This window comes from Camellia sinensis, chromosome 4 (genome assembly GCF_055761805.1).
Source record: "Camellia sinensis isolate YWXY chromosome 4, ASM5576180v1, whole genome shotgun sequence".
In the NCBI taxonomy this organism is placed as follows: Eukaryota; Viridiplantae; Streptophyta; class Magnoliopsida; order Ericales; family Theaceae; genus Camellia; species Camellia sinensis.
In genome coordinates, this window is record NC_138964.1 from 102,121,868 (window position 1) to 102,146,971 (window position 25,104).

Consider the following 25,104-nt stretch of genomic DNA (forward strand, 5'->3'; position numbering starts at 1 on the left):
ACAGTCTGATTTTTTGACTAATTTAGCCTAACTAAATTATTTTCGTTTAGGAAGAACTTTTAGTGTTTTTTTTTTCTTTAGATGCGCTAGTTGTGAGAGAAAAAATAAAATAATTATAATTTAGATGTGCCATTTTATCTTATTAACTTATTTTATTTTTTATGCTTATTTAGGGATTTTTTTTTTTTTGGCCAAATGACAACTTATGAAAATACTAGTTAAAAAGGCTCGTGTAAGGTATGAGCTATTATTATAGCATGTTTAAATTTTATATTTTAATACTTTTTTAAAAATTAGAATATTGTTCTATGAAATTAAATATAATAAATCATTTGATATATAATAGAATTATGTGATATGATATATATTATTTTTTGACTTGTTATGCACCTAATGATGTAGGCTCCAATTCTATTACCATATCATTTTGGGTAAATTTATGAGGAATTTATAAAAAAAATTATAGTGTGTAGATTTTCTCAACAGATAAATATAAAATAAATGCATAAAAAAGTACTTTTCAGTTAATCCTATCTAAAAAAAACTATTAAGATAATTCACTGAATTAATAAAAAAGTAAAAGAAAATACATATATATGCAAATGACTAATTTTATTAATACATAAATCATACTTGTATAACAAATTACCAATTTTATTAATAATTAAATTATTAAGTAAATTAACAATTTTTAATGATATGAAAAATATTTTTCAATTAATCATTTTGTTAATAAATAAATCATTAAGTCAATTTATAATTTTTAATGATGTGATAAATTTTTTTCAATAAACAATTTTGATAATTTATTATTGCATAAGAGAATTAGTTTTTTTTATTGTGTAAATTAAAATTTATAACAAACGATAATTGTAATTTCTAATATTATAGAATTGATTCATATTTTAAACAAATCTTATGAGTGTACTTGTAATTTGTTAAAAAATAAAAAATTTATGTTTCATAATTGACAAGGGGTTGTTGGGATGATCTAAATAAATACACTTTTTGACTTTTTATGAAATATGAGTTAGGTATGAGTTATGTTTGAAGTGATGTGGTAGAGAGGTGATGCGACTTAAATAAGATGATGTGACTTAAATAGGGCAATGACTTTTTGACTTTTTGGCATTTTTAAGGGTTGTTTGAGTGTCCTAAATAAGTGCACTTTTTATCTTTTTGGACTAAAAAAATTGAGGTTGAAAATATGGATATTTGGGTTAACTTTTTGACTTTTTATGAAAAAATGTGTAATAAAAAATTGTAAAAATTGATTTGTAGGGAAAAATTCGAATTGGGAGTTGTGCAGCCGTAATTGTTGACTTTTGATGAATAGTGTTAACTTTTTAACTTTTTGAGTAACTTTTTGACTTTTTTACAAGTTCCCAAACTTGGTCTTAATTTATGCCAAATTATGAAAAAAAAAACTATCTGATAATTAACGAAAAATGTTTGTGTAATTAGAAATTTTTTTTTTATAATTGACTAGAAATATTTATGTAATTACGAAAAATCTTTACTTAATATATGGATCACCATTAATAAATTATTTAAAATAAGTAGAAAAAATCATTAAAAAAAAGGGTAAATTACACTGGCACGTTTATGTGCTCTTTTGGAAAGTTGGTAAAAAGCCAGCTTCCAACTTTTTACCAATTTTGGGTCACATCACTTCTTACATAACTTACTTATAAAAAGACAAAATAAGCTAAAAAAAGTAAAAAAATCAACTTTTTACCAACTTCTCAAAATACCATTTATTACAGTTCCCCTCACAATTAGAAAATTATACTGACCCCCTATTAATTTAATTTTATGTATGATGATTATTACGGTGAAAGAGGAATTGCTATGAAATTTTAAATCTTAGGAAATAAGCTGTAATAAAACATTAAATCTCAGGAAAGATGATGTAATTTCCAAATAGGTGTGGAGAACTGTAATATACATAAATTTAAGAGGTATCAATGTAATTTACCCTTAAAAAAAGGACTAAGCGGTTGTTATGTATACAGATAATCATGTTTAAATTGCGAAGGGGCTCTGCAATTGCGTGAGAGAGAGAAAGAGAAAACGCACGAAAATTGAGGGGTGTCTCCTGAGAGAGGAAACCTTTACACACACACTGTAATTCTAGGAACTTTCGAATTTTCAGATAATTGTTTTTTATTATATATTAAACATCAACAGTGTCTATATGTTTTAGTTGGGGTTCTTGATCACATGGCGTTTGCTACTACTCCCCATAAGACATACATTCCTCTCCCTTCTGACTCAGGTAATTTTTTTTTTTATTTTGATCGTCTGTTTTTCAACATGGGTTTTGGTGTTATGTTGGCTTTTTGCTCTTAGGTTTTGATGATTAAATGTTCCTGAACGTGGGTTTTTGCTTTGGTTTCTGGGTTGTCATTAACTGGCTTAATTAGGTTTTTTCTTCTGGGTTTTGACCATTGTTACTTTCTTGAATGTTGATATTGGGTGTGGGTGGGGGGTGGTTGATTTTTTTTGTTTTGTTTTTGTTGCTGTTATCGGAGGATTCAGTTTTCTTGCTGTTGCCCATTTGGGTTTCTTTGTTTTTATTTCAGAGTTCTTGTTTCAATTTTATAATACTGCTTGAAAAGTTCCGAAAGGTTAAAATCATAGGGTGCGTTTGGTTCAATTTTTAAATCAAATTTTCTAAACCCAAAACCCAAAACTTGTTTGGTTTAGGGTTTTTGAAAAGTCATTCCAAAACCTAAAATCCAAAAGTCAAATCGGCATACGAATGTTGTATGTGGTTTTTTTTTTGGTTTTTCCCCCCTCTAAATCTGAGTATTGTAAGTTTTTTTTTTAAATTTTATTAATATCTTTAGACAGGTAAAAAAATAAATATAGTTCCTATTGGTTAAAATCATAGTTGTCATTAAGCAATGTACAATTCTTCAAATTGCAAAAGTAAGTTCCTTTGAATTAAGATATGCATGCATTGTTAAAATAGGTATAACACTCCCAGTACATGATTGTATTATTGAATCAAATTTACTTTCAAAAATTTTCTTAATCTTACTAAGGCCTTGTTTGGGGTACTCTAAAAAAGTCAAAAAGTCACTATCATATTTAAGTCACGTCATCTTATTTAAATCACATCACCTCTCTACCACATCACTTCAAACCCAACCCATACCCAACCTATATTTCACAAAAAGTAAAAAAGTACACTTATTTAGATCATCCCAAACCACCCTTAATTGTGTAATATATTTGTTTTCATATTGTCTAAACTCACTATTTTAGAAAACTTTAAGCTTTAATTGGTGTAAGTGGGCGTAAATCAATAAAATCAGATAATTTAATACTAGTCGTGTAGATTTTTGTAAAGGAGGTAATAAAATAAAAGAGGAAAAAAAATACTCTTCTCATCAACGTTTCTAACAATATTAATTTGCACAAAAAAGGGTAAATTATGTTGGGTCTTGAGGAGCCTGATAAGTACTGTACACTAGTGCCTTGGGTCACCTGGGTCCAATGGGGGGTTTGGGATACCTCTCCCAAGGGATGGGAGGTTTGGGGGTGCGTCTCCGCATTGCCCTAATTTCTATGCTTATGAATAGGTAAGGGGCCGCCTCTTGTATTGGTTAAGAGATTTGTAATCATTTTTTGATCATAGTAAAAATTGTAATAGCCGTGGGCGTAGCCCTGTAACACTATGATTCTTAGATAATAAAAATATTCAATTCTTTATAACTTATATCCATTTCATAATAAAAATTGATGCAAGATAAAGACATGATTGGAGTACATCAAGTAGTGATTAAATACTTCTCTTTCTCCTTGAACTTCCTCAAAATATTTCATGTTCATATTACAATGGCATTGTTTCAAAATATGACTATCTGACATTAGTAGTTCAAAGAGCTAGAGAGAGAAAAACAAATAAAGTGCCCTAGTGGCTTACATCTTTTCAGGACGAGGGTCTTGATTACACAAAATAGGAAGACTATTCAGACAATTTAGCTCGAAGCTTTATCACATATAGCACAACAAGAAGAGCGTCCTTGTTCCACCAAAATATCCCCATCATCTACTCAACAGGGTGGCACTCCATCGTCTTGACTTGAAATTGTTAATTTATAGGAATGTGCAAAATAGCCTAGTAGAAGTACATTTAACAGAGTATATGAATATTTGATATAAGTATGATCATGCTCATGTGATGTTTTGATAAAATTCGTCATTTTCTCTTTTTTCAAATAAAATGATGCTCATGCACTTTTTATTCAAAAATCAACCAATCTCAAATACGAGGTAGTAAATGTACACTAGAAACCCAAAGTATTCTTGTGTTTATCCTCAAAGGCTCAGATTCTTATTTTGAATGGCATTTTAGTTTTGAAGTCCAAAAAACTGAAAATTTTAAAGGGAAAAATCTATTTTACCTCCCTGTGGTATGACTCAATAGAACTTTACCATCTTGTCTTTTAAAAATAGCCATAAACCTACCATGTGGTTTTGGATTGAAATGCAACCTTAACCCTATTAATGTTAACAATAAAAAGACAATTTTACCCTTTATGTGCTCTTCTATTTTTGGCTCTCTTTGTAATTAAATAAATAAATTTACCTCAATGACTAAGCAAAAAAAATTAAAAATATAGTACAAAAATCATTTAAGAAACTAGAGTTTCCCAAATATATATATAACAAAATTTTTAATTTTAATTACGATGTACATGTATATGTACCCTATATATATAGACATTGTAATTAATTTATGATTTAATTTGTTAAATATATATGTACATGTTTATTCTAAAATGTTATTAAATAATAAATTAGGTTAAAAATAAAAAATTAGATTAAGGTACTTTTATGATGGTAATAAATTAAATTATTTTGGTTAATTTGTAATTTAATTTGTTATATATATATGTGAATATGTTCAATTTAAAATGTTGTTAAATAAGGCAATTTTATGTTAATAAATTAAGGTTTTAGTTAAATATATGATTTAATTTGTTACATATATGTATGTTTATGTTTGTTTTAAACTGTTATTAAATAAAAAAATTGGGTTAAAAATTAAATATTAGATTAAGGTAGTTTGATGATTAATTTTTATAATAATAAATTAAGGTATTTAGGTTAATTTAATTTGATATATATATATATATATAAGTATAATATGTATGTTTAATTTGAAATGTTATTAAATAAGAAATTTAGATTAAAAAAAAAAATGTAAAACAAGGTTATTTTCGTCTTCTTACATTGAAATTTAACTTTGACTAATTTTTTTTTTTCCCCTTTCCCACTCTCAAAATAGGCATGTGATATACTCATCGTTAGTTTGGATGGAAAATGTAACTGTAGCATTTTAGTCTAAAACCACATGGGAGGTGTGTGGCTATTTTTAAAAGTTAGGGAGGTAAAGTGCTATCGGATCACACCACATTGGGGTAAAATAATTTTACCCAATTTTAAATGATTTATTAAACCTTAAATTCTGTGTTTCAAATATGTTTCATAAAACTAATGTACCTTTTAAAGGGAAAAGGAAATGACAAAAAGGTTAGTAATCTAATTTTGACATTTTCATTGCTCTGAACTTTATGGGACAAAATGAAAAAGATTATGGTATGAACCGTCAGGTTTCTTTGCTTAATGTTTTGTGTAAAAGTGAATCAGGCCATCCATGAATTAGGAAGTGTAATTTGTGCAAGTGAGGATCATTGCTGCCAAAAAACAATCAAAGATTAGTAACTGCATTAGGACCAGATATTTGGTTTGTTGAACCTTTCTATTTTCAACGTGCTGGCTCTTTTCTTTTTGGGATTTTTTGTTTAATCTGTCACTGTATTATTTTTGTTGCATTACTTGTCATACATGTTCTGCAGGAGGCAAGCACCCAGATAATGAAGCGCTTCTATCATTGGTGCCTATTCATATAGTCACCCATGCATCTCAACTTCCGACTGAATTTCTCTATCCCTCTCCTGAAAGGCAGCTGGTGATTGGATTTGATTGTGAGGGTGTTGACCTTTGTCGATATGGAACTCTTTGTATCATGCAGGTGTAATGTCTACTCTGATAACATTTAGATTAGATAACAAGCCTCTGGTTCATATGCTGGACCATTATCCCAATTTTATCCCATGACGATTTTTGAGTTACTCAGGCTGCTATGTAAATATGTTAAGTTAAAATTTTATTTGCCTGTATGAAATTTACACATTTCATGAGTTATGTACAAAGACAAAGTCAAACATCTTAGTCATAACACTCCTATTGACAGTATGTCTGCAAATATTGAAATACATTTCAGAACATGCAACTCCCTTTCTGCAATAATGTGAAGAATCACAATATTAGGATTGTGTTTGTTATAACCTATAATAAATAATTTAATGTGAATAATGTGATTATCTAAATTTATAGACAGTAGCAAATTTGTTTTTGCTAACATTTGATTATGGGTTTTTGCTACAGTAAAAATAATAAAATTTTCCAATGGAGGTATTCCCACCTAATTTTTTGTAAGCGGCATCATCATATTTTTTATGTTGTATAAGCAGTAAAAGTTTCGTTTGGGATTTATACTTTTGTTGTGTAAGAAACAATTTGTAAAATTAGTCTACTATTGCCCTTTTTAAGGTGAGTATGGTTTTGGACTACCTTAGTGAACTTCATAGTTAAAGGCTAACCCAGTTTTAATGATGTGCAGTTATCTTTTATGTCTCCAATGAGTTGTAAATAAAATAAAGAAATAGGATGTGTAGCAATGTCCTTGGGGATGCGACTATTCATACAGAACTTTATAGCTTTTAAAATTAAGTTCTGTATGAATAGTGCTTTGCTAGATATATTTTAAATTTGAGTTTGGCTATTTTTCGTTTTGTTTAGTCTTAAAATTTGTAACTGATTTTTATTTTGGGGCGTCTCCTTGTGATTCAATAGGGACCTTAGGTAATCATGACGGTATAAATTCATTGCTATACATCCTTTTTCTGTGGCAGCTTGCTTTTCCAGATGCTATCTATTTGGTCGATGCTATTCAAGGTGGGAAAGTGCTGATGAATGCCTGTAAGCCTGCTCTTGAATCTAGTTACATCACAAAAGTTATTCACGACTGCAAACGGGACAGTGAGGTCTTTGAATTGATTTAAAACTTGTCTGCATATTTTGTATTTCAGTTATTACATGTTATGCCTACTCCTGTATATTGTCCTTATTGCAGGCTCTATATTTTCAGTTTGGAATCAAGTTGCACAATGTTGTGGACACCCAGGTTAGTTTCAAGTTTTTTTTTTATTATTATTTTTTTAATTTTAAAAATAACTTTTCAATGCATGCTTACAGTCATCAAACCAGACCACGGTGTCCGGTGAGGACAGACATTGTTCTAGACAACTTGGTCTGGTCCATGTATCTTGGTACTAAATAGTTGAAAAGCTAAGAAGCACAAACAGTTCTATGAAACTGGCATGTGCATGTCGTGTTTGTGTCAGACATTGACACTCATTGGACACTTTCCAACACTTGTTGAACACTCATCCTTACGTGTCATCCTATTTTTTTCTTTGATCTGAACATACTTTAGACACTTGTGGACACACATGTCCATCACTTAGATGCACCACATGAAATTAATTATAAATTTGAATAAAATAATTTAGGATACAATGATAAAATAATGTAGATTTATAGAAATTAGTATTGTGTTGCATTTTTTTTTTTAATCTTTGAATGATATATTCATATACATGACATAATAAAGAAATAAAATTATATATTTTGTGTGTGTCCTCCACTTGTCGTGTCTTACATTTTTTGAAAATTATTGTGTTGGCGTGCCTATGTTGTGTCATGTGTCCGTGCTTCGTAGGGTGGAAAACTTGGGGAATTTCTAGTTACCTATTCATCTCTTTTACTTTTTTGGGGGTGTGTGGGTGGCTTTTGGTTTGCATTAAAAAAAACAGCTAGATGTTGCAACTCTTATAGAACAGGAGAAGCTAGTTTTTGAGAGAAAACGGTCTGTAGAATAACATGCATTGGTTAAATTGTTTATCCCTGCCTGATTTGACCACATTAACCTCAGTAAGCTACTTGTTTCCTCTTTTAATTTTCCAATTTGTTTCCCTATCCATGCTATTCAACATTGCAATAACATAGCCTTTTACTGGAGCTTTATTGCACAAGAATTTTATGTGGCCTGAATATAGTTCTTTCATTTGGGTTCCGCCTTTCATTTTCAGTGCAAGAAATTTTTATAGTCCGAGTATAAGTCCCATTATACACCTTTTGTGTTCAATTGAATGGTTTGCCATCGCTACACTCTACCAACACAGATTATCAGCCATGTGTCTCCACATCTTTATGGCAAGTGGGCTGTTTTGCCGGGCTTGGTAATGCAGGCCTGTAACTCTAGTGAGGGCATCAAGGCTGCTGAAGTGGACTGTTCCTTTTGCATAAAAAGTCTTATTAGCCACCAATCAAGGGTTTACTGGGCATCTGATTGGGGTGGAATGGCTTCTAACTTGAAAGTTTTAGTTCAAACTCGTTTCTTTTGTTATCTGATCATTGCTTAGTTAATAGTTATACTGAGAGGAATAATTTAAAGGAGGAATGACTTCTAACTTGAAAGTTTTAGGTCAAACTTGTTTCTTTTATTATCTGATCAGTTCTTGGTTAATAGTTATATTGAGTGGAATAATTTGATGGAGGAATGGCTTCTAACTTGAGAGTATTAGGTCAAACTTGTTTCTTTTGTTATCTGATCATAATTTCATAACAGTAAGGATGTATTTGGTTGGAGGATTTGAGGAGGGAAATGGAAAGGGAAAATGACTGTGAAATGTGAATAAAATATATCTACATTTCATCTAGTTTCACACACTTTTTTCCTTTCCCTTTCCAAATCCCTCTCCAAATCCTTGTACCAACACAGCCTAAGTTATTAATCATCGCAGCAAGCAAAACTTACTTTGGGACACTGATTTAAAAAACAACTGTTTCAGAGCTTGAAAGGAGATGTACCAACTTTGCGTTTTCATATGAGTAAGACTACCATTTAGGAATATTCTTGTGGCTATTAGAGGTCATTCTATATATTCTCATCCTTAATGATATCCATGCTTTTAGATTTGGAGAGTACGGACTTGCACAATTTGAAGTTTCACCCTAATTTATTCTGTGCTCAACTGATTGCTAGTTTGTTTATAATTGTTCCTCCTGTAGTAATAAATGTGTTCTTTACATGAAAGCAACTAATGATCAAGGGGTGTTGCTAATTTCTTCTTGTCTATTCTCTCTCTCTCTCTCTCTCTCTCTCTCTCTCTCTCTCTCTCTCTCTCTCTCTCTCTCTCTCTCTCTCTCTCGTGTGTGTGTGCAGATAGCATATTATCTTATAGAGGAACAGCAGGGGCGGAAAAGATCACATGATGACTACATTTCTTTTGTTGGCCTGCTTGCGGATCCGCGCTATTGTGGTACTAAATCTTTGCTGGAGTTCATTTCTCTTATTGTCTTCTTGCCATTGAATAATAACTATTCCTATTATTATTGTCATTTGTTGTTGTTGTTGTTGCTATTATTATTATTATTATTATTATTATTATTATTATTATTTAATTTGACTAAGCATATAACGCTTTGTGTCCTAATTAGGTGGAGTTGAATCTTTTTTCACTATTCCACTCTATCAAGAGTTATATGCTTAGTCAAATTAAATAAATTCATATATTTTCTTACTACCATATCCATGTCAATTCAGGCCTTCCCCTTCTCCTAACCTTAGTTAAATCCTTAAACTTTAATCTTACATTCTCAATTGAAAACATAATTTTTTTGATTCATAAATTATTATAGACCAAAAATTGCCATAAACGGCGACCTTGTACAAAACCAGGCTAAAACTATACATTTAGAGGGTATGAAGCATGGACACCTCTCTGAAGGCAGTGTACAAGTGTGGGACACGGACATGCACACGCGTTGGACACATGGTGGACACGTGTCGGACACTCTACAAGAGGTGTCCCCCCCCCTTTTTTTTTTTTTTTTTTTTTTTTGAATTTTGTCAATCGGACACGTCTTGGACACGGGAGGACATGCGAGGAAAAATAAACTTGAGAAATAGAGAGGAGGTGATTGAAGCAGAAGCAGAATCGAAGAGAAGAAAAACAAAATCGAAGAGAAGACAGAAAAACGAAGAGAAAAAGAAGAATACTTCAAAAGGGCCTTCGAGCCGACCTCTTTGAACAACTTTAGGCCTTCGATCGACCTCTGATTCACCTCTTTGAATTGCTTTAGGGCCTTCGATCCACCTCTCCTTTGATCTCTTTCTCTCTCTCTTCTCCAACTGGCTAGGGCGTCTTTTCTCTCTTCGATTCTCCTTGTGTTTCTGTTTTTCTCTTCGATCCTACTTGTGCTTCTATCTTCTTCTCTTTGATTATGCTTCTCTCTTCTTCTATTTTCTTTACTTCGTTTTTCTTTTTATGATTTTGTTTCTGTCTCCTCTTAGTTCCCCCCTCCCCTCTTCTCTTCTGAGTTGCCCTTTTTTTTTCCCTCTATTTTTTAGGTATCCCTTCTTGTTGAACTTGAAATGCATAGAACAAATTAGTTTTATTTTTTTTGAAGAAAAAAATTAAATTTTAAAATAATCTTTTTCAATACCGTATTTATCAAGGTTTTAAAAAGCAGCCGCAACCGTTACGTAACGCCGTTACGTAACGGTTTTGGCGGTTACCGCCACCCGTTACAACCGCTTTTGCAGTGTGATTGAGATTCACAGGTGCGTCGGCCGTAGCGGCTGCTGTAGCGATCGTGACGGTGCCGTAACAGCCGTAACGGCCTGTTTCGCACCGTTACGTAACGGTTCCAAACTGTTTCTTTCAAAAAAACACAAAAAAAAACTGAAAATGGGAGAAGAGAGATAGAGAGAAGAGGGAAGATAAAGAGAGAAAATAGAGGAGCAAGAGATAGAGAGAGAAAGAAGAGGGAAGATGAAGAACATATTATTGATTTGTTGAAACTATAAGATGTATGCTATTCTATTCAACTGCTATCACTAAACCATTTTGTTTGTGTGTGTCTATCTGTTAAAATTCAATGTATTATTGATTGATATTGATTAATTTCTGTCTATTACAAATGGTTCCTTATATAGATGTAGGTGTAGTGGATGGTGGTAGTGGTGTAGTGGGTTAGGTGTAGTGGATGGTGGTAGTGGTGTAGTGGGTTAGGTTTAGTGGAGTAGGTGAGGTGGTAGTGGTGTAGTGGGTTAGGTTTAGTGGAGTAGGTGAGGTGGTAGTTGATGGTAAATTCTAACAGCCCCCCGCAAACTCAAGGAGGATAGAAACTAACCAACTTGAGTTTGAAGAGAGGAACAAAACAAGAAAATACATAAAAATAAAAAAGGATAGGAGACACTGTATGGTCGTGTCAGACCATTGGTGAAGACACTGGATGGTGGTGTCATAACGTTGTAGAGGACACTGTATGGGGGTGTCATAACGTTGTAGAGGACACTGGATGGCGGTGTCAGACCGATGTAGAAGACAGTTTATGGGGTCATGTCGGACCGTTGTAGAAGACAGTTTATGGGGTCATGTCGGACCGTTGTAGAAGACAGTTTATGGGGTCATGTCGGACCGTTGTAGAAGACAGTTTACGAAGTCTTGCTGGACCCTTGTAGAAACTAACCGGAATTAATGTCGAGACAGTTTACAGAGTCTTGTCGGACCCTTGTAGAAACTATCCGGAATCTATGTCGGGACAGTTTACAGAGTCTTGTCGGACCCATGAAGGAGCTAACCGGAATCAATGTCGGGACAGTTTACAGAGTCTTGTCGGACCCTTGAAAAAGCTAACCGGAATCAAATGTCGAGACAGTTTACAGAGTCTTGTCGGACCCATAAAGGAGCTAACCGGAATCAATGTCGGGACAGTTTACAGAGTCTTGTCGGACCCATAAAGGAGCTAACCGGTATCAAATGTCGGGACAGTTTATAGAGTCTTGTCGGACCCTTGGAAAAGTGGCATCCTCAAAAGGTGTGCCCAATTTTGTCAAAAGGCGTGCCATCAAAAGGCGTGCCCAATTCATCAAAAGGTGTGCCGGACATGATGGCGAGGCACGTGGGCGCCTTGGCTTGCGTGCCCGTTTGTCGGCTGGTGATAAGAGGCGCGCGATGCGCGTGGCTGCCTCGGCTATAAGACAGAGGCTGAGGCTGAGGCTGAGGCAGAGAAAAGCTGCGAAAAACCTCTGAAAAAACAAAAACTCTTCTTCGTTTTGCTGAGAGAGATAGTCCGTAACACTCTGTTGTCTGAGAGAGATTTCTGAGAGAGATACTCTGTAATACTCTGTGGCCCAGAAAATGGCTTCATCTTCCCGGAGTCTGCTCACTCTCTTTCCCGACCTCAATGAGTCAACAAGAGAGACAACTGGTGCGGTGGCACTGGAACCTCAACCAAGCGCCACGGAGTTTACTCCGTTGAACTTTCCGATGCGGTCTGTGGAGCAAAGAATGGCAGTGCAGTCGGATGTGGAGGCCAATCAGTATACTTTGAAGGCATGTGTGGAAAGCATGACGGCGGTCACAAATTTGTCGAACCGGCTGCAGAGTAGGACAAATGAGGTGCAGCATTTAAACTCCCAGCTGGCTTTGCTCCAACGCATGTATAAGGATGCGCGAGCAGAGATAAGCGTGCTAAGGGCAGAAAACAAGGAGCTGAAGCGGAAGGCCACCGTGATGTTCCGATTTGGAGGACCGCCATATGCGGCAGTGGAGGAGCAAGGGGGAGTGAACGTGCTCGGTGGACAAGGAAACACGGAGGCAACACTGGCAAGGGCCGTCCAGGACGGAGGCAAGAAGAAGAGACCGGCGACAGAGTAGAGAAGGGATGTCGGTGTGTGGCCGTCTGCAGAAAAGAAAACAAAGCCGTTGTTTTTGTGTGTGTTTGTTTGTTTTTTTTTTGTTTTTTTTTTTTTTTTTATGTGTAAAATTGTGATCGGGGGTGATCCCGGAGATGAATAAAATATGGGTTGGTGTGCAAATTTGTAATTTTTTTTTTTTTTTTTTTTTTTTATTTTTTATGTTGGTTTATTTTTATTTTATTTTATTTGCGCTTGGTGGGTGGAATAAATGAAGGCAAATGATGGAGATGACAGACAACATTTTTTTTTATGTGGAAAGAAGAAAAAGAAAAAAAAAAATATATATATATATATATATATTTAAAAACAAAAAAGTGGAAAATGTGATGATGGTGCTGGGTGGAAAAGATGTTAAAATATGTTATAATGGAAAATATGTTAAAATAAGAATAGTGAATGGGTGGCCCGAGGTGGTTCAATGCATGTGCTGTTGATATAGACATGAATCCAGAAGCAGCAAGTGGGTCCGACATCACCTTTGGCTTCATTTCATCTTGAGCAACCTTAAAGGACATGAAATGAGGAAGGGCCGAAACCTTGTTTGACAAGGGCCACTGAACTCCTGAACCCTTTGAAAATGCTGAGTCTTTACATCCTTCAACAGCCTCTTCCTTCACAACAACTACAGAATCTTTAGAATTCAAACCCAAGAAGTCTCTCTCCATTTCAGATTTCAACCAGCAAAATTAGAACCAAACCCAACTCTAAATCCAAGTCAAAGCACTCAAATTCTGCAGATAAAAAACAGAGTAGCAGGTCTCTGCTACTGCAACCACCAAACCCTAAAGCCAAATTCTCCCCCACAAACCGTTTTGGCAGACTAGTAGCTAGAGAGAGAAAGTAGAGAGAGAAAATGCAAAACTCTCATCTGCGAGAATGCTTCTAACTGCAGCAAAAGAGAGAGAGAGACAAGACGGTGGTGATTTTGAACGCCACAGTGGAACTGGACGAGGAAGTGATTTCAAACGTGAAGGAGCTGTTCGAAGAAACTGGGGAAAGTGAAGGTATGTGTAGAGAATTTTAGCGGACTAGTTTGAGGTCCGGCAGGCGGCCAAGGTGAGGTTGCCGCCTGCCGGTGAAGTGAAAATACTGGGTTCTAAACCCGCTCTGATACCATGTTAAAATTCAATGTATTATTGATTGATATTGATTAATTTCTGTCTATTACAAATGGTTCCTTATATAGATGTAGGTGTAGTGGATGGTGGTAGTGGTGTAGTGGGTTAGGTGTAGTGGATGGTGGTAGTGGTGTAGTGGGTTAGGTTTAGTGGAGTAGGTGAGGTGGTAGTGGTGTAGTGGGTTAGGTTTAGTGGAGTAGGTGAGGTGGTAGTTGATGGTAAATTCTAACACTATCTATATATTATTTGAAAATAATAATAATAATAATAAGTGTGGTTATTATCTATTTGGTTTGGTTAAAATATGTATATATATATATATATATTTAGGCTCTTATTTATTCTTTTACTTTTGTCATTATTTATCTTATATATAATAATTAGTGATTGATTTTTTGTAAAATATAAAGTCATTAATTATTAAAATAAAATGTAAAAAACTCAGTTTATAGTGATTTAAAAATATGAAATATATTGGATCATACTTAAAAATTTTTAAAAATTGATCAATATTTATTTTTAACCCAATAAATATGATTATGGAAAAAAAATATGCGTATCGGTAAGTTTTTTTCAAATTGTGCAAAAAATAAAAAAATTCACGGTTCCGGTTACCGCAACCGTTACACTACGGCCTTTACACCCCGCAACCGCAACCGCGTCACCGCCACCATTACGACGACCGCAACCGCTTTTCAGAACCTTGGTATTTATTAATTTATCTTCTAATGATTTTTTTTTCTTTGTTGATAAATTCCAATGATTTTATTTTATTTTTTATTTTTAAATTTTAGGCATATAATAAATAAATTGAACGTATCCCTAGCGTGTCGTGTCCCTATTTATTTGAAAATTTTGTTGGGTCGGTGGATCCTGATAAGTACTGTTCACTCAACCTTACTATTCACTCAAACACTGGGTCTAATGGGGGGTTTGGGGGAGCCTCTCCCCAAGGGGAAGGGGGGTTTACCCCCTAGGCTGGAATTTTTTGGGTACTTTCGTAATTCCCATGTTGCTTCCGTGTAACCCTAATTCTATACTTATAAATAGATGAGGGGGTGTCTTTTTTAGGTTAAGAGAGGGTTGTATTTTTCTGATCATAGGATGTAGCCCTATCCTGGGGTGAACCACGTAAATCCTTGTGTTCTTATGTGTATTATTTATTTGATTCGTTTTTTCTTCCGTGTTTGTTATTTCGTGTCTCACCGATCTTGGTTAGGAAGGGTCAATTCCTAACAAATTTGCGTGTCCGCGTGTCCGTGTCGTGTAATGTGTCCATGTCCGTGCCCGTGCATCATAGTCTAGTGGCGTGTATAGATCTCTAATGAACTGTACAAAAGAACCAATAGAAAAGGGCACTCCTGTCTTAACCACAAAAACAAAGCAAGAAGCAAAGGCCCTTTGATACTACCTACTAATTAGGTGCTAAGTCCCCTCAAAATATCTCATGTGTCCGTTCCAAACTGTCCACAAGACACAAAGCAATTGTCATCTAACCGTCTCAGTTTTATCAGGAAAAAACTCCAAGAGATAAAGGAGTTCCTTCACTGATCAAGGCATTACTCGCATCATCCCACAAACTGAATGCAATAGATTCCAAAGCTTGTTTGCCACCAGGCAATTGTGAACAAGTGAGTCACATATTTCCCGGCTGTTTGCACACACAACACCAATCTATGATGATCTTGCATCTGCTCCTAAGGTTATCGATAGTTAAACTACTGTTTAATAAAACAATCCAAGCAAAGAACATTACCTTTTGGAGGAGCTTTATTCCGCCAAATTGCTTTCCAAGCAGGGTATGGCTCACCAATTCCACGAATTAGCCATTGAATGGGATTCATCTAGGGGTAATTTGTGACTTGTATTTACGTTGATTGATTGACCTGGTTGCAATTTTATCCTGTGTTTATCTTACCTCTGAATGGGATTCACATAGTCTTTAATAAAATCAAAAAATATTTAAAAAGAGAAGAAAAGAAAAGTGGAGTGTATATTCAAAATTATATGACTACAAGTTTACAGCTACAACTTAATTGGAGGAGTTGTATTTATTTATATATATATATATATATATATATATTGTCCAACTGACTATTTGAGTTTGGAAAAAATCGTGCAATAATTTTACAGTAGCATTTCTATCTTAAATTTGGAAACATACCTAGGTTTATGATTTACTAAATTAGAAGGTGTTGCTAACATGATGTAAAAACAATGTTAACCATTTTGTCCACTTTCTCCATCAAGTTTTATCGTTTTGAATGAACTCAATTATGTTCACCTTTTATATTTCAAATTTAAATGGATGAGAAATAATTTGAACACTTTGTAATAAAGAGAGCAGGGCTATTCCTCGGTTGATGTAATTGTAATATCATCACCAATTTGAGTTTTGTGTATTTATAGAAGTGTGCAACACTAATGTTCTTGGATTTACAATTTTGTAGTTTTGTGGTCATCAAATAAGGTTGGTCTGTTCCATCTAATCTGCAAAATACCATGAGAAACGTTTTGCAGAACTAGTATTTATTCTACCACTTGTATTACCTAGACAACAAATGTGTAGAGTTGAACTAGATTTAGCCAATATACATATGCCCAAGTAAAAGTAAAAAAATCCAAAGCAAAGCAAACTCTTGTTCCTGGGGGCCTTTCCGAGGGCTGAATGCCACCAAATTTTGGGGCTATTTGTCTTGCATTTTTGGACCCCAAAATATAAGGTTTTTGGGGATTTTGAGAGAGCTCATTTTTGTATAGAGAGGGATTAGAGTTTGGGAGCTTTGTTTGGCAGCTGCTGTTGTATACCATCTTCTTCTTCTCAGTTAGTCAAGTCTTCTCGTCGGCTTTGCTTGTGGATGTAGGCCTAAGCCAAACCATGTAAATTATCTGTTTTCTTCTTTATGATTGTGTTTGCATCAATTTTCTACTTTGTGTCCGATCTCAAATTTGTGTGGGTTTGCCAGGACACTTGTCTAGTTGCCATTGAAGTATTTTGTATGGGTTACTAATGAGGACATCTATATTTCTTCTAATAGATAACAGATGGTGTTTTTTTTAATGTTTGTTGTTAAATATAGCTATTAAAAGCTTGGACTGGAAAATCAGCATCTTGACATTCTTGTTTTTATCATCTCTCTGGTTTTAACTTTTAGTTTGTGAATGTAGGTATATCATATCTTGAGAAGAAAGAAGTCCGCACCCGTCTAAGAGAGGTGAGTATAGTCATGTATGTCTGCACCTATCGAAATGTAGTAGTATTATTGTGTCATTTTATGTCATTGAGTTAATCTTCTCAGTTTATTGTTCGAGTAACTGCTTAACAAATTTTCATGTGTTTCCTCATTAGTAGTTAATATGCGGAATGTAGGTAGAGATGTATGTCTTGATTTATTTAGATACCAGGGTGAGCTTATTTTTTATTTTTTTATTTTAAATACTTTTCACAGTCCAGAGGGGCTTCTGTTTGGGCAATGATAAGTGGTTGGGTTCTCATGTGCGAGTTTTCAGGGGCCTCTGTTTTGTGGAAATAATGCCTTTCAACCCTCAAAGCCCCTCTGATATATAAAGTTTCTGAACTTAAAGATGTACAATTGAATCAAATTGTTAAGCTTTTATTTTGTTAATTTTCGCCTTGACATGACACTTCCCATGGTAACTATTGATGGTTTTGTTGTTCTTCTGGAGCCTAGGATATTTAAGATCTATAAGCTTTGAATGTTGATATTTGTAACTGACTGGTCAACCAGTGTGTTCAGGATATCAGTTATCTGCTGTTTCAGGCTGTGCATGAAGTAGACAACTTACTATGTGTATTTCAACGTTGGTCAATGAGGATTGACCTAGCTTTTACGGAGATTGTCTATGCTTTTAAGGTTCTCTTGGTGAACAGGGATGTATTTAAGAAATGGATTTACTCCCAAAGGCCTTTCTTCCTCGTTCATATATACTATTGAAGAGAAGGAAATAAAATTACAAAGAAGAATATTTTACACTTTCATATTATGTAAGATCTATGAAGCACGGACAACTCTCCGGAGGTCATGTACTTAGTAGTAGGAATTGTCTCAGATGGTGATGGTTTTGAGGAAGAAGTGCGATTCTGCGCTTCTGAGGAAGCATCGCAGCAGAATTGCAAATCTGAGGAGAGGGAAAAGCGAATTTGATGCAAGAAGGAAGCACTCTTGAGAGGTCAAGGAGAGAACCTGGTCGTTGGCTTCGATCCTCTGTTCGACGACCTTGATCTCGCGCCCTTTGACTTCCCCTTCAAAGCCCTAGTCTTCGTCCCTCTCTTTGAAGCCCTAGTCTTCGATTGTCTTTGTCCCTCTCTTCTCTCACTGTCGATCTCTGTTTGCTTCTCTCTCCCTGTCTATGTTTGCTTCTCTCTCTCGATCTATTCGCTGTTCTCTCTCTCTCTCTCTCTCTCTCTCTCTCCCTCTCCCTCTCCCTCTCCGTTTTCATATTTGTTTTATATAATATGATTTATCATATATAATATAATTTATAAATTATAATATTTATCATATATAATAAAATTTATCATAAATAATATAATTTTTATGTTGAAAATAAAAATTATTTATTTTATCATGTATAATATAATTTTTATTTGTTATTTCTTTTTTATTTTTTTAACAAAATTTATTATTTCTTAACTTTTTGACCTATAATAAATAAAATAAATCATCTAATTGTTTAAAAGAAATCTATTTAAATCATATATAATAAAAAAAATCTTAAAAAAATTATAAAATAAATCGTCTAATTTTTATTTTTATTTATTTTAACATAATTTATTATTCCTTATTTATTATAATAAATAAAATATAATTAATAAAAATAATACATGAGCGCTCCTAATCTACGGCTCCTCTAAGTAGCCACGTTCCCTCACTCCTGCTCCTGCTTCGTGCAACTAAGGTCGCGTATGAGTGTCTAACACATGTCAGACATGGACACATGCCAGACACGCTCTGGACACATGTCGGACACGCTAGAAAGAGTCGGACATGTTGGGTCATGCTGAGGACACACTGCGGACACATTAAGGACACATTGAGGACTCTTCTACAAAAAAAATTAAATTTTTTAATCTTTTTACTAAAATAGCATACCTAAGGTTGATAAATTTGATAAAATTAAATATTTGACATAACGTACATATTAAATATTTAAAAATATGACATATAATAAATATAGAAAATTATACGTTTTGCACGTGTCCTCAATGTGTCGTGTCCTGCATTTTTTGAAAATTTGCGTGTCCGTGTCTTGTCCATGTTGTGTCCGTGTCTGTGCTTCTTAACTGTAAGATGTATCATTCTTCTCATTTGTCTTTTGAAGAAATGTATTTGAGTGCTTAGTGTCAACTCAAGTATAATTTTCTTGGCAACAGTCTCGCGATGAATTGATTATCATTAATTAAGTGGGTTTCCTTGAGTCCTAACTGTTTGCATGATGCAGAACTTTGTTGGAGTTACTAATGTTATTTTTCCCTTCCCTCCCCCTATTTTTAGACCTGATGCAAGGGAGCTTAAATGCATGGTTAAAATTGTTTTTAAGTTCAGAAACTCACAGAAATATTAAAAGCTAACTCCCAAATAAGCAATAATTTTAGCTGCTACAATTTTTAGAGTCCTTTTGGTACTTATTTTGCTTGGGTTTTTTTGGTTGCTTAGAAATTTTTGTATGATGTTTCTTTTGTTTACAAAAACAAAATGTGTATAATTCATATTTTTGTGCATGTCCTTTCATTCCTAATTCCCTTTTCTTTGGAGAGATGTGTAATTTTTATATTTATTTCCAGGATCCAACATTTTGGATGTACAGACCCTTGTCTGAACTGATGGTCCGTGCAGCTGCAGATGATGTCCGCTTTCTTCCTTATATTTACCACAAGATGATGGAGAAGCTGAATGAAAGATCCTTATGGAAACTGGCTGTTCGTGGTGCACTCTATAGTCGATGTTTCTGCATCAGTGATAATGAATATGTGGATTGGCCATCTATTCCGTCTATTCCAGGTGTTTTACTCTCTTCCCAACTGCAAAGGTCTTGCATAAAGATATTATACACACACAAAGGTCATGCGTTCATGTAGGGTATGGCTAGTCTACATCTGTTGCTCATATACTGCTGTTTCAAGCCCCTCTAAAAAAGACTGCACAATGTTCACATTGTTATAATTATATGGATTACATTTGTTGTGTCAGGCAACTGCGATGTAATAACTGTCTGGAGATCAATTTTGCCTGTGAAAGACGGTCTGTTTCAACTCTATATTTGATATAGTGAATAATAGGTCAAGGTTGGCTTGGTATTGCTTAGTGTTTCTTGTGTGCATTTGCAATGCTGTGAGTCCTGGTTGTTGCTAAAAAAAATTGTGCACTTCTAACATGGCTAGCAATTACAGAAATTTGTAAGTCCTAGAGATTATAACCATATTCACAATGATAATGTAGAAGTTGACGGAGCGTGAGGCACTAAATGATCCAAATTAAATAATAGTTAAAATTGGAGATGGGAGGGAGGGTTGCATAAAGTGCAGAAGGACTTTAGAAGGATACACTAGATTTGTTATACTAAGGAAATAAAAGAGTTGACGGGCTTTGATTAGGAATATGATATTTCCAAAGATAGGTGCAGGGTAGAGTTAAAATCCTCCATTGAAGCTCTTCTAATTTCAAAAGAGTGGGCTGAGAAGAAGTGTAAGTTCACCCAACTTGGGTTGAAGTTCTTCAACATCAAGTTGTTGAAGAATGCAAGAATGGGGTTGAGATGGTGGTTGAATGAGGTAGAGGCCTATAGAGATCCATTACTCTATGGGGATGAGAGGGTTCTTTAGGTGTCCGGTAGGTTTCAACAAACATCGAAGTGCATGGGTCGAGGGTTTCTTTTGTTCTCTGAGTATTGGGCATCGAATGTTTGACAGAGTCTGCATATTGGAATCCAAGTTTGGGGATGGCTCTTGGGATGGCCTAGTGTCGAGGTGCAATTCTCCAAGGTATTGGCTCTTGATGCAAATGCAATGCTCATTTGTTCCCGCGTGTGCCTAAGGAGTTACCCATGGGTGTGCAACTAAGAGCTCATGACATGCCCCCAAGCTTGGCTCAAGGCAACCTTAGTAGGACTGCAAACGAATCGAGCTGTTCATGAACAATTTGACCTCGGTTCATTTAAAGCTCAATTGAGCTTTGCTCATTTGCTAAATGGATAAGCTTGAGGTAAAATTTTAAGCTTGCTAAGGCCTCATTTGGGAACATGCTATTTTAGTAACTTTTTGACTTTTTGGTTAAAATGTGATGTAAAAAAAACTAGTATGTTTGGGATGACTTTTTGGCTTTTTACGAAAAGATGTGCAAAAAGTGGAGAGAAAAGGGAATCTTTGACTTTTTGGTATGGTTTGTTAGCTTTTTGGTTTTTTTAGTAACTTTTTAACTTTTTGACTAAAAAAGCCACTTGCCAAACGAGGCCTTAATCAAGTAAAGCTCGAGTAGAACCAAATGAATAGGCTCGTGAACAAAAGGATATATAAATTAATTATTATTATTATTATTATTATTATTATTGTTATTTTGTTTATGTTTTGTGTCTATGCAAATTTACATATTTGATTGATAAAATTTATTAACAATATGAAGCATTCATTTATACTTTGTTCATAGTCTTCTCTTTTTTAACATGTACATGTTAAGTTAGGTTTTTATTTTTCTCTCTAAACTCGAGTTCGAGCTTGCCTTGTTTATGTAATTGAGTTGACTTGAGCCAAGCTTGAGTTTGTCAAACACTAAACGAGCTGAGCTCGAACTTGAGTTAAGCTCGAGCTTGACTAATTTTCAGCGGGCCGAGCTTGTACACCCTAAAGTTATGTTAGCTAGAACGTGAATCGTTCTGGTACGTGGAACGGAAACAGGAACGTGAACGTGATATGCTACATGTTCTAAAATGTGGTACGATAAGGGTAGACTAATATATATTACACTTAAGAATTTAAGGTACTTCTAGGATAATTTTTTTTTTTAACTATTAGGCATCCAATAATTTTATTTTATTTTTCTTTTCATTGTTAATGTTTTTGTCTTGTTAAAACTTAACTCATCTTAGACTTTTTTTGATCACCGAAAGTCAGTGGTTAGTTATTAGATTAGCATCTCGGGGAGTTGAAACTCATACCCATACACCTTGCAAGAAAATCTTGCCATCTCATTTCACTTCTAAGAGTGGAACTGAAGACCTCCCTATTAAGAGAGACTTGGTGGCCAAAGGGCTAGCCAACTAGGCTAGAGCCCTTTGGCTAATTCATCTTAGATTTTAATTCATTATATTTGATTTTTTTTTTCCTCTTAAAGTAACATTTAAGGAAGTATATTAGAAAAAACATTTGGGAATGCCTTCGATCACTAAATTTACTGTTTTGAAACGGAAGTGTACCATGTTTTAGAATGTGCGTATCAATATGTAATTCGCTAAGGTATCAGTGTTTTTGGTAACATAGCCCCAAAGCTCGAACTAGTTCATATGCAGAACTAGCCACAAGCAGCACCCCAACCAGCCACACAACAGGTCAAGCATGGCCCAAGGAAAAGTGTCCATGGCCGTCAGCCAGATGGCCTATTTCAAGCTAGCAGCACTCAAGTGACACCTACACAACCAAGCCTAATGTCTAGTGTCACGAGTGTGGCAAGCCTAGCAACACTTGTGTGTGCACATCAACACCCACTCACTTGAGTACGCCAAGTTAACTTGTGCAGTAGTCCAATCAACCACTTGGGTTACACACCCAAGGATCAAATGGGTCAGTTTTTCTTTAAAAATTTTCTAAAATTACCTTAGGGTGAGAGCTACATTTTTAGGGAAATATTTCATGATTTTTCAAATTTTTGAGGAGCTTTAATGCATTATGACTGTCAGAGACACAACACCCAATGGACAAGGGGTGTGGCCCCATTTCTTGTTACCTATGAAATGAGCTATGTAGGGTTGTTGAATGATCATATTAGATTGTTGACCACTAACTTATCTAAAAACTTTAAGTTGTTACAGAGGACAACTTTTTTATTTGTATTATATTCTCAACACGTTGCCTCACGTGTGGCCATGCTTTTTCTTTGTAGCAGGCCAAACATGTACATGCATTTTTAATTATCAGATAGACGGTGAGGTTCAAACACTGGATGTGTTGCCTGCTCTGATATCATATTAAATTGTTGACCACCAACTCATCTAAAGGCTTAAGCAGTTAGATGCGCAAGTTCATTATTTATATTATATTCTCAACTACTCACATAAGTTTGTTGAATTACTTGTCTGATTGTGGTAGCACTAATAGTTAGTAGGAAGACTTGCTGTCAAGGCGCTCAAGGGTCTCAAAATCTGGTGGTTTTGGAGTAGGTGCTTTCCATATGATGAATGCCATGGAGAAGAAAAGCTCTACTAGTAAGCAAGGTTTCAATGGCAAACCCATCCGCACATTGGTCAACATGGGCATATGACAATTTTGTTGTGGGTATTGAAGTAGTGAGTATTGGGTTGTCATTGGAAGAAGGGTCCTAGTAGAATCAAGGGTTTTAACTTAGCAACCTAACCAATCTATGGGATTGCTAGGTCAGTGGTGCCCATGGGAAAGCAAGGTGAACTTCACTGTCGACTACAGTGCTAATGAATGATTTCTAGGCTATTTTTAGGTTATAGAGTTCTTGGGGAATAGGAATACAACTAGGATGCCATATTCCAACTCCGTGTCATGGGGGACTATTTGTGCCTTATCTTCACTATGTCAACCACCAACGACAAGTTCATCTCGACTATGCACCTCAAGAGGGGTCTCGAGTGGGGTGAACAAACATGGGTAGCTGTGTTGACAGGGGATGAGTTTCTTGAGTCAGGACAGGCTTGTGTGTATAAAGTCTGTTTTTGTAATAGAAGTTTCCACCGCATGTTTTGTTCAAAAGTATTCCTGAATCCTGTGTAGTATAGCAATAAACTTCAAATTTGTTCATGAATTGCTTGATAAGTTAAGATGTAGTCTAGTCATATATCAAATGCTAAGATTTGATTTGTCCTGTCAGATAACCTCATTGTAGAAGGGAATGGTCCGGAGGAGGAGATCTTGTCTGTGCTTGATGTCCCTCCAGGAAAAATGGGATGCATCATTGGCAGAAAGGGATCTTCAATCTTGTCAATCAAAGAATCTTGCAAGTAACTCTCTCTCTCTCTCTCTCTCTCTCTCTCTCTCTCTCCATTGATTTCTCTAGATCATGACTTGAAATGCATTCTACAGTGCTGATATTTTAATTGGAGGAGCGAAGGGACCACCTGACAAGGTTAGTTTGTGAACTTTATTGAAATAAGTGAATGGTTTTGATTGCCATTTTTTCTTTTTCTGTGTGTGTGTGTGTGTGTGTGTGTTGTTGGATGATGATAGAAAGAAGGATTTGCCATCTCCTTTCACATAATATTTGTAGTATCAAACAAGGGACATGTTGGTTCATTGCTTGTGTTCATTCGGTCTTTGTCGTGTGGTGCTTCACATTATTCCTAAGATATACTTTTGTAATTACCACCCACATTGATCCAAAGACTACTCTCTCATAGATATAAACTCCATGTGCGTAGTGTTGCATTCTTACTATTATCTTACAAAAACTAAAGCGTGAATTCCACCTGTGCCATTTGTTGAATTTTTATTTATTTATTTAAACTTCCAATATCAAATGCTGCTCCTGCATATCGTAGTATAAATGCCAATTGATGTATTCTTTATGTAGGTGGTGATCGTTGGACCTATGAAGCAGGTGAGGAAAGCAGAAGCCATTCTGAGAGGGAGGATGCTAGGAAATGCATTCTGAGCCTTTTCGCTGAAAATATTGGTTGACAGTTCCAAAGTACATGAGTTTGGTTTCACCTTCTTCACTTTATATTACTTGTTAAGTGCTTGCACAAACTTGAGGCCCCTGTAAAGTTGATTCTGATGTAAAAAGATGTTTAGTTGGTACTCCTGAACCAAACTGTCTACATTAAGCAGCAATACAAGTTAGCATGGTCTTTTAAAGGCTTCCGGGCTCGATCAAATGCATG

General features: G+C 35.0%; 1 protein-coding gene across 1 annotated transcript; it reads left to right on the forward strand.

Moving 5' to 3' along the window:
- Nucleotides 1–2,001: 2,001 nt before the first annotated feature.
- LOC114297184 (uncharacterized) lies at nucleotides 2,002–25,078 on the forward strand. Its single transcript, XM_028241567.2, has 10 exons — nucleotides 2,002–2,278; nucleotides 5,874–6,049; nucleotides 6,993–7,124; nucleotides 7,214–7,264; nucleotides 9,368–9,464; nucleotides 17,197–17,243; nucleotides 19,835–20,051; nucleotides 24,096–24,225; nucleotides 24,308–24,350; nucleotides 24,795–25,078. The coding sequence occupies exons 1-10, from the start codon at nucleotides 2,224–2,226 to the stop codon at nucleotides 24,873–24,875; spliced, it is 1,029 nt and encodes a 342-aa protein (XP_028097368.2). The 5' UTR covers nucleotides 2,002–2,223; the 3' UTR covers nucleotides 24,876–25,078.
- Nucleotides 25,079–25,104: the final 26 nt, after the last annotated feature.

Bases quoted from the DNA above. Each gene is read 5' to 3' on its own strand.
- LOC114297184 (XM_028241567.2), top strand. From the start codon at position 2,224: ATGGCGTTTGCTACTACTCCCCATAAGACATACATTCCTCTCCCTTCT. The intron at 9,465-17,196 runs GTACTAAATCTT...TTGTGAATGTAG, and splicing joins TGCGGATCCGCGCTATTGTG to GTATATCATATCTTGAGAAG. The intron at 24,351-24,794 runs GTTAGTTTGTGA...TTCTTTATGTAG, and splicing joins CGAAGGGACCACCTGACAAG to GTGGTGATCGTTGGACCTAT.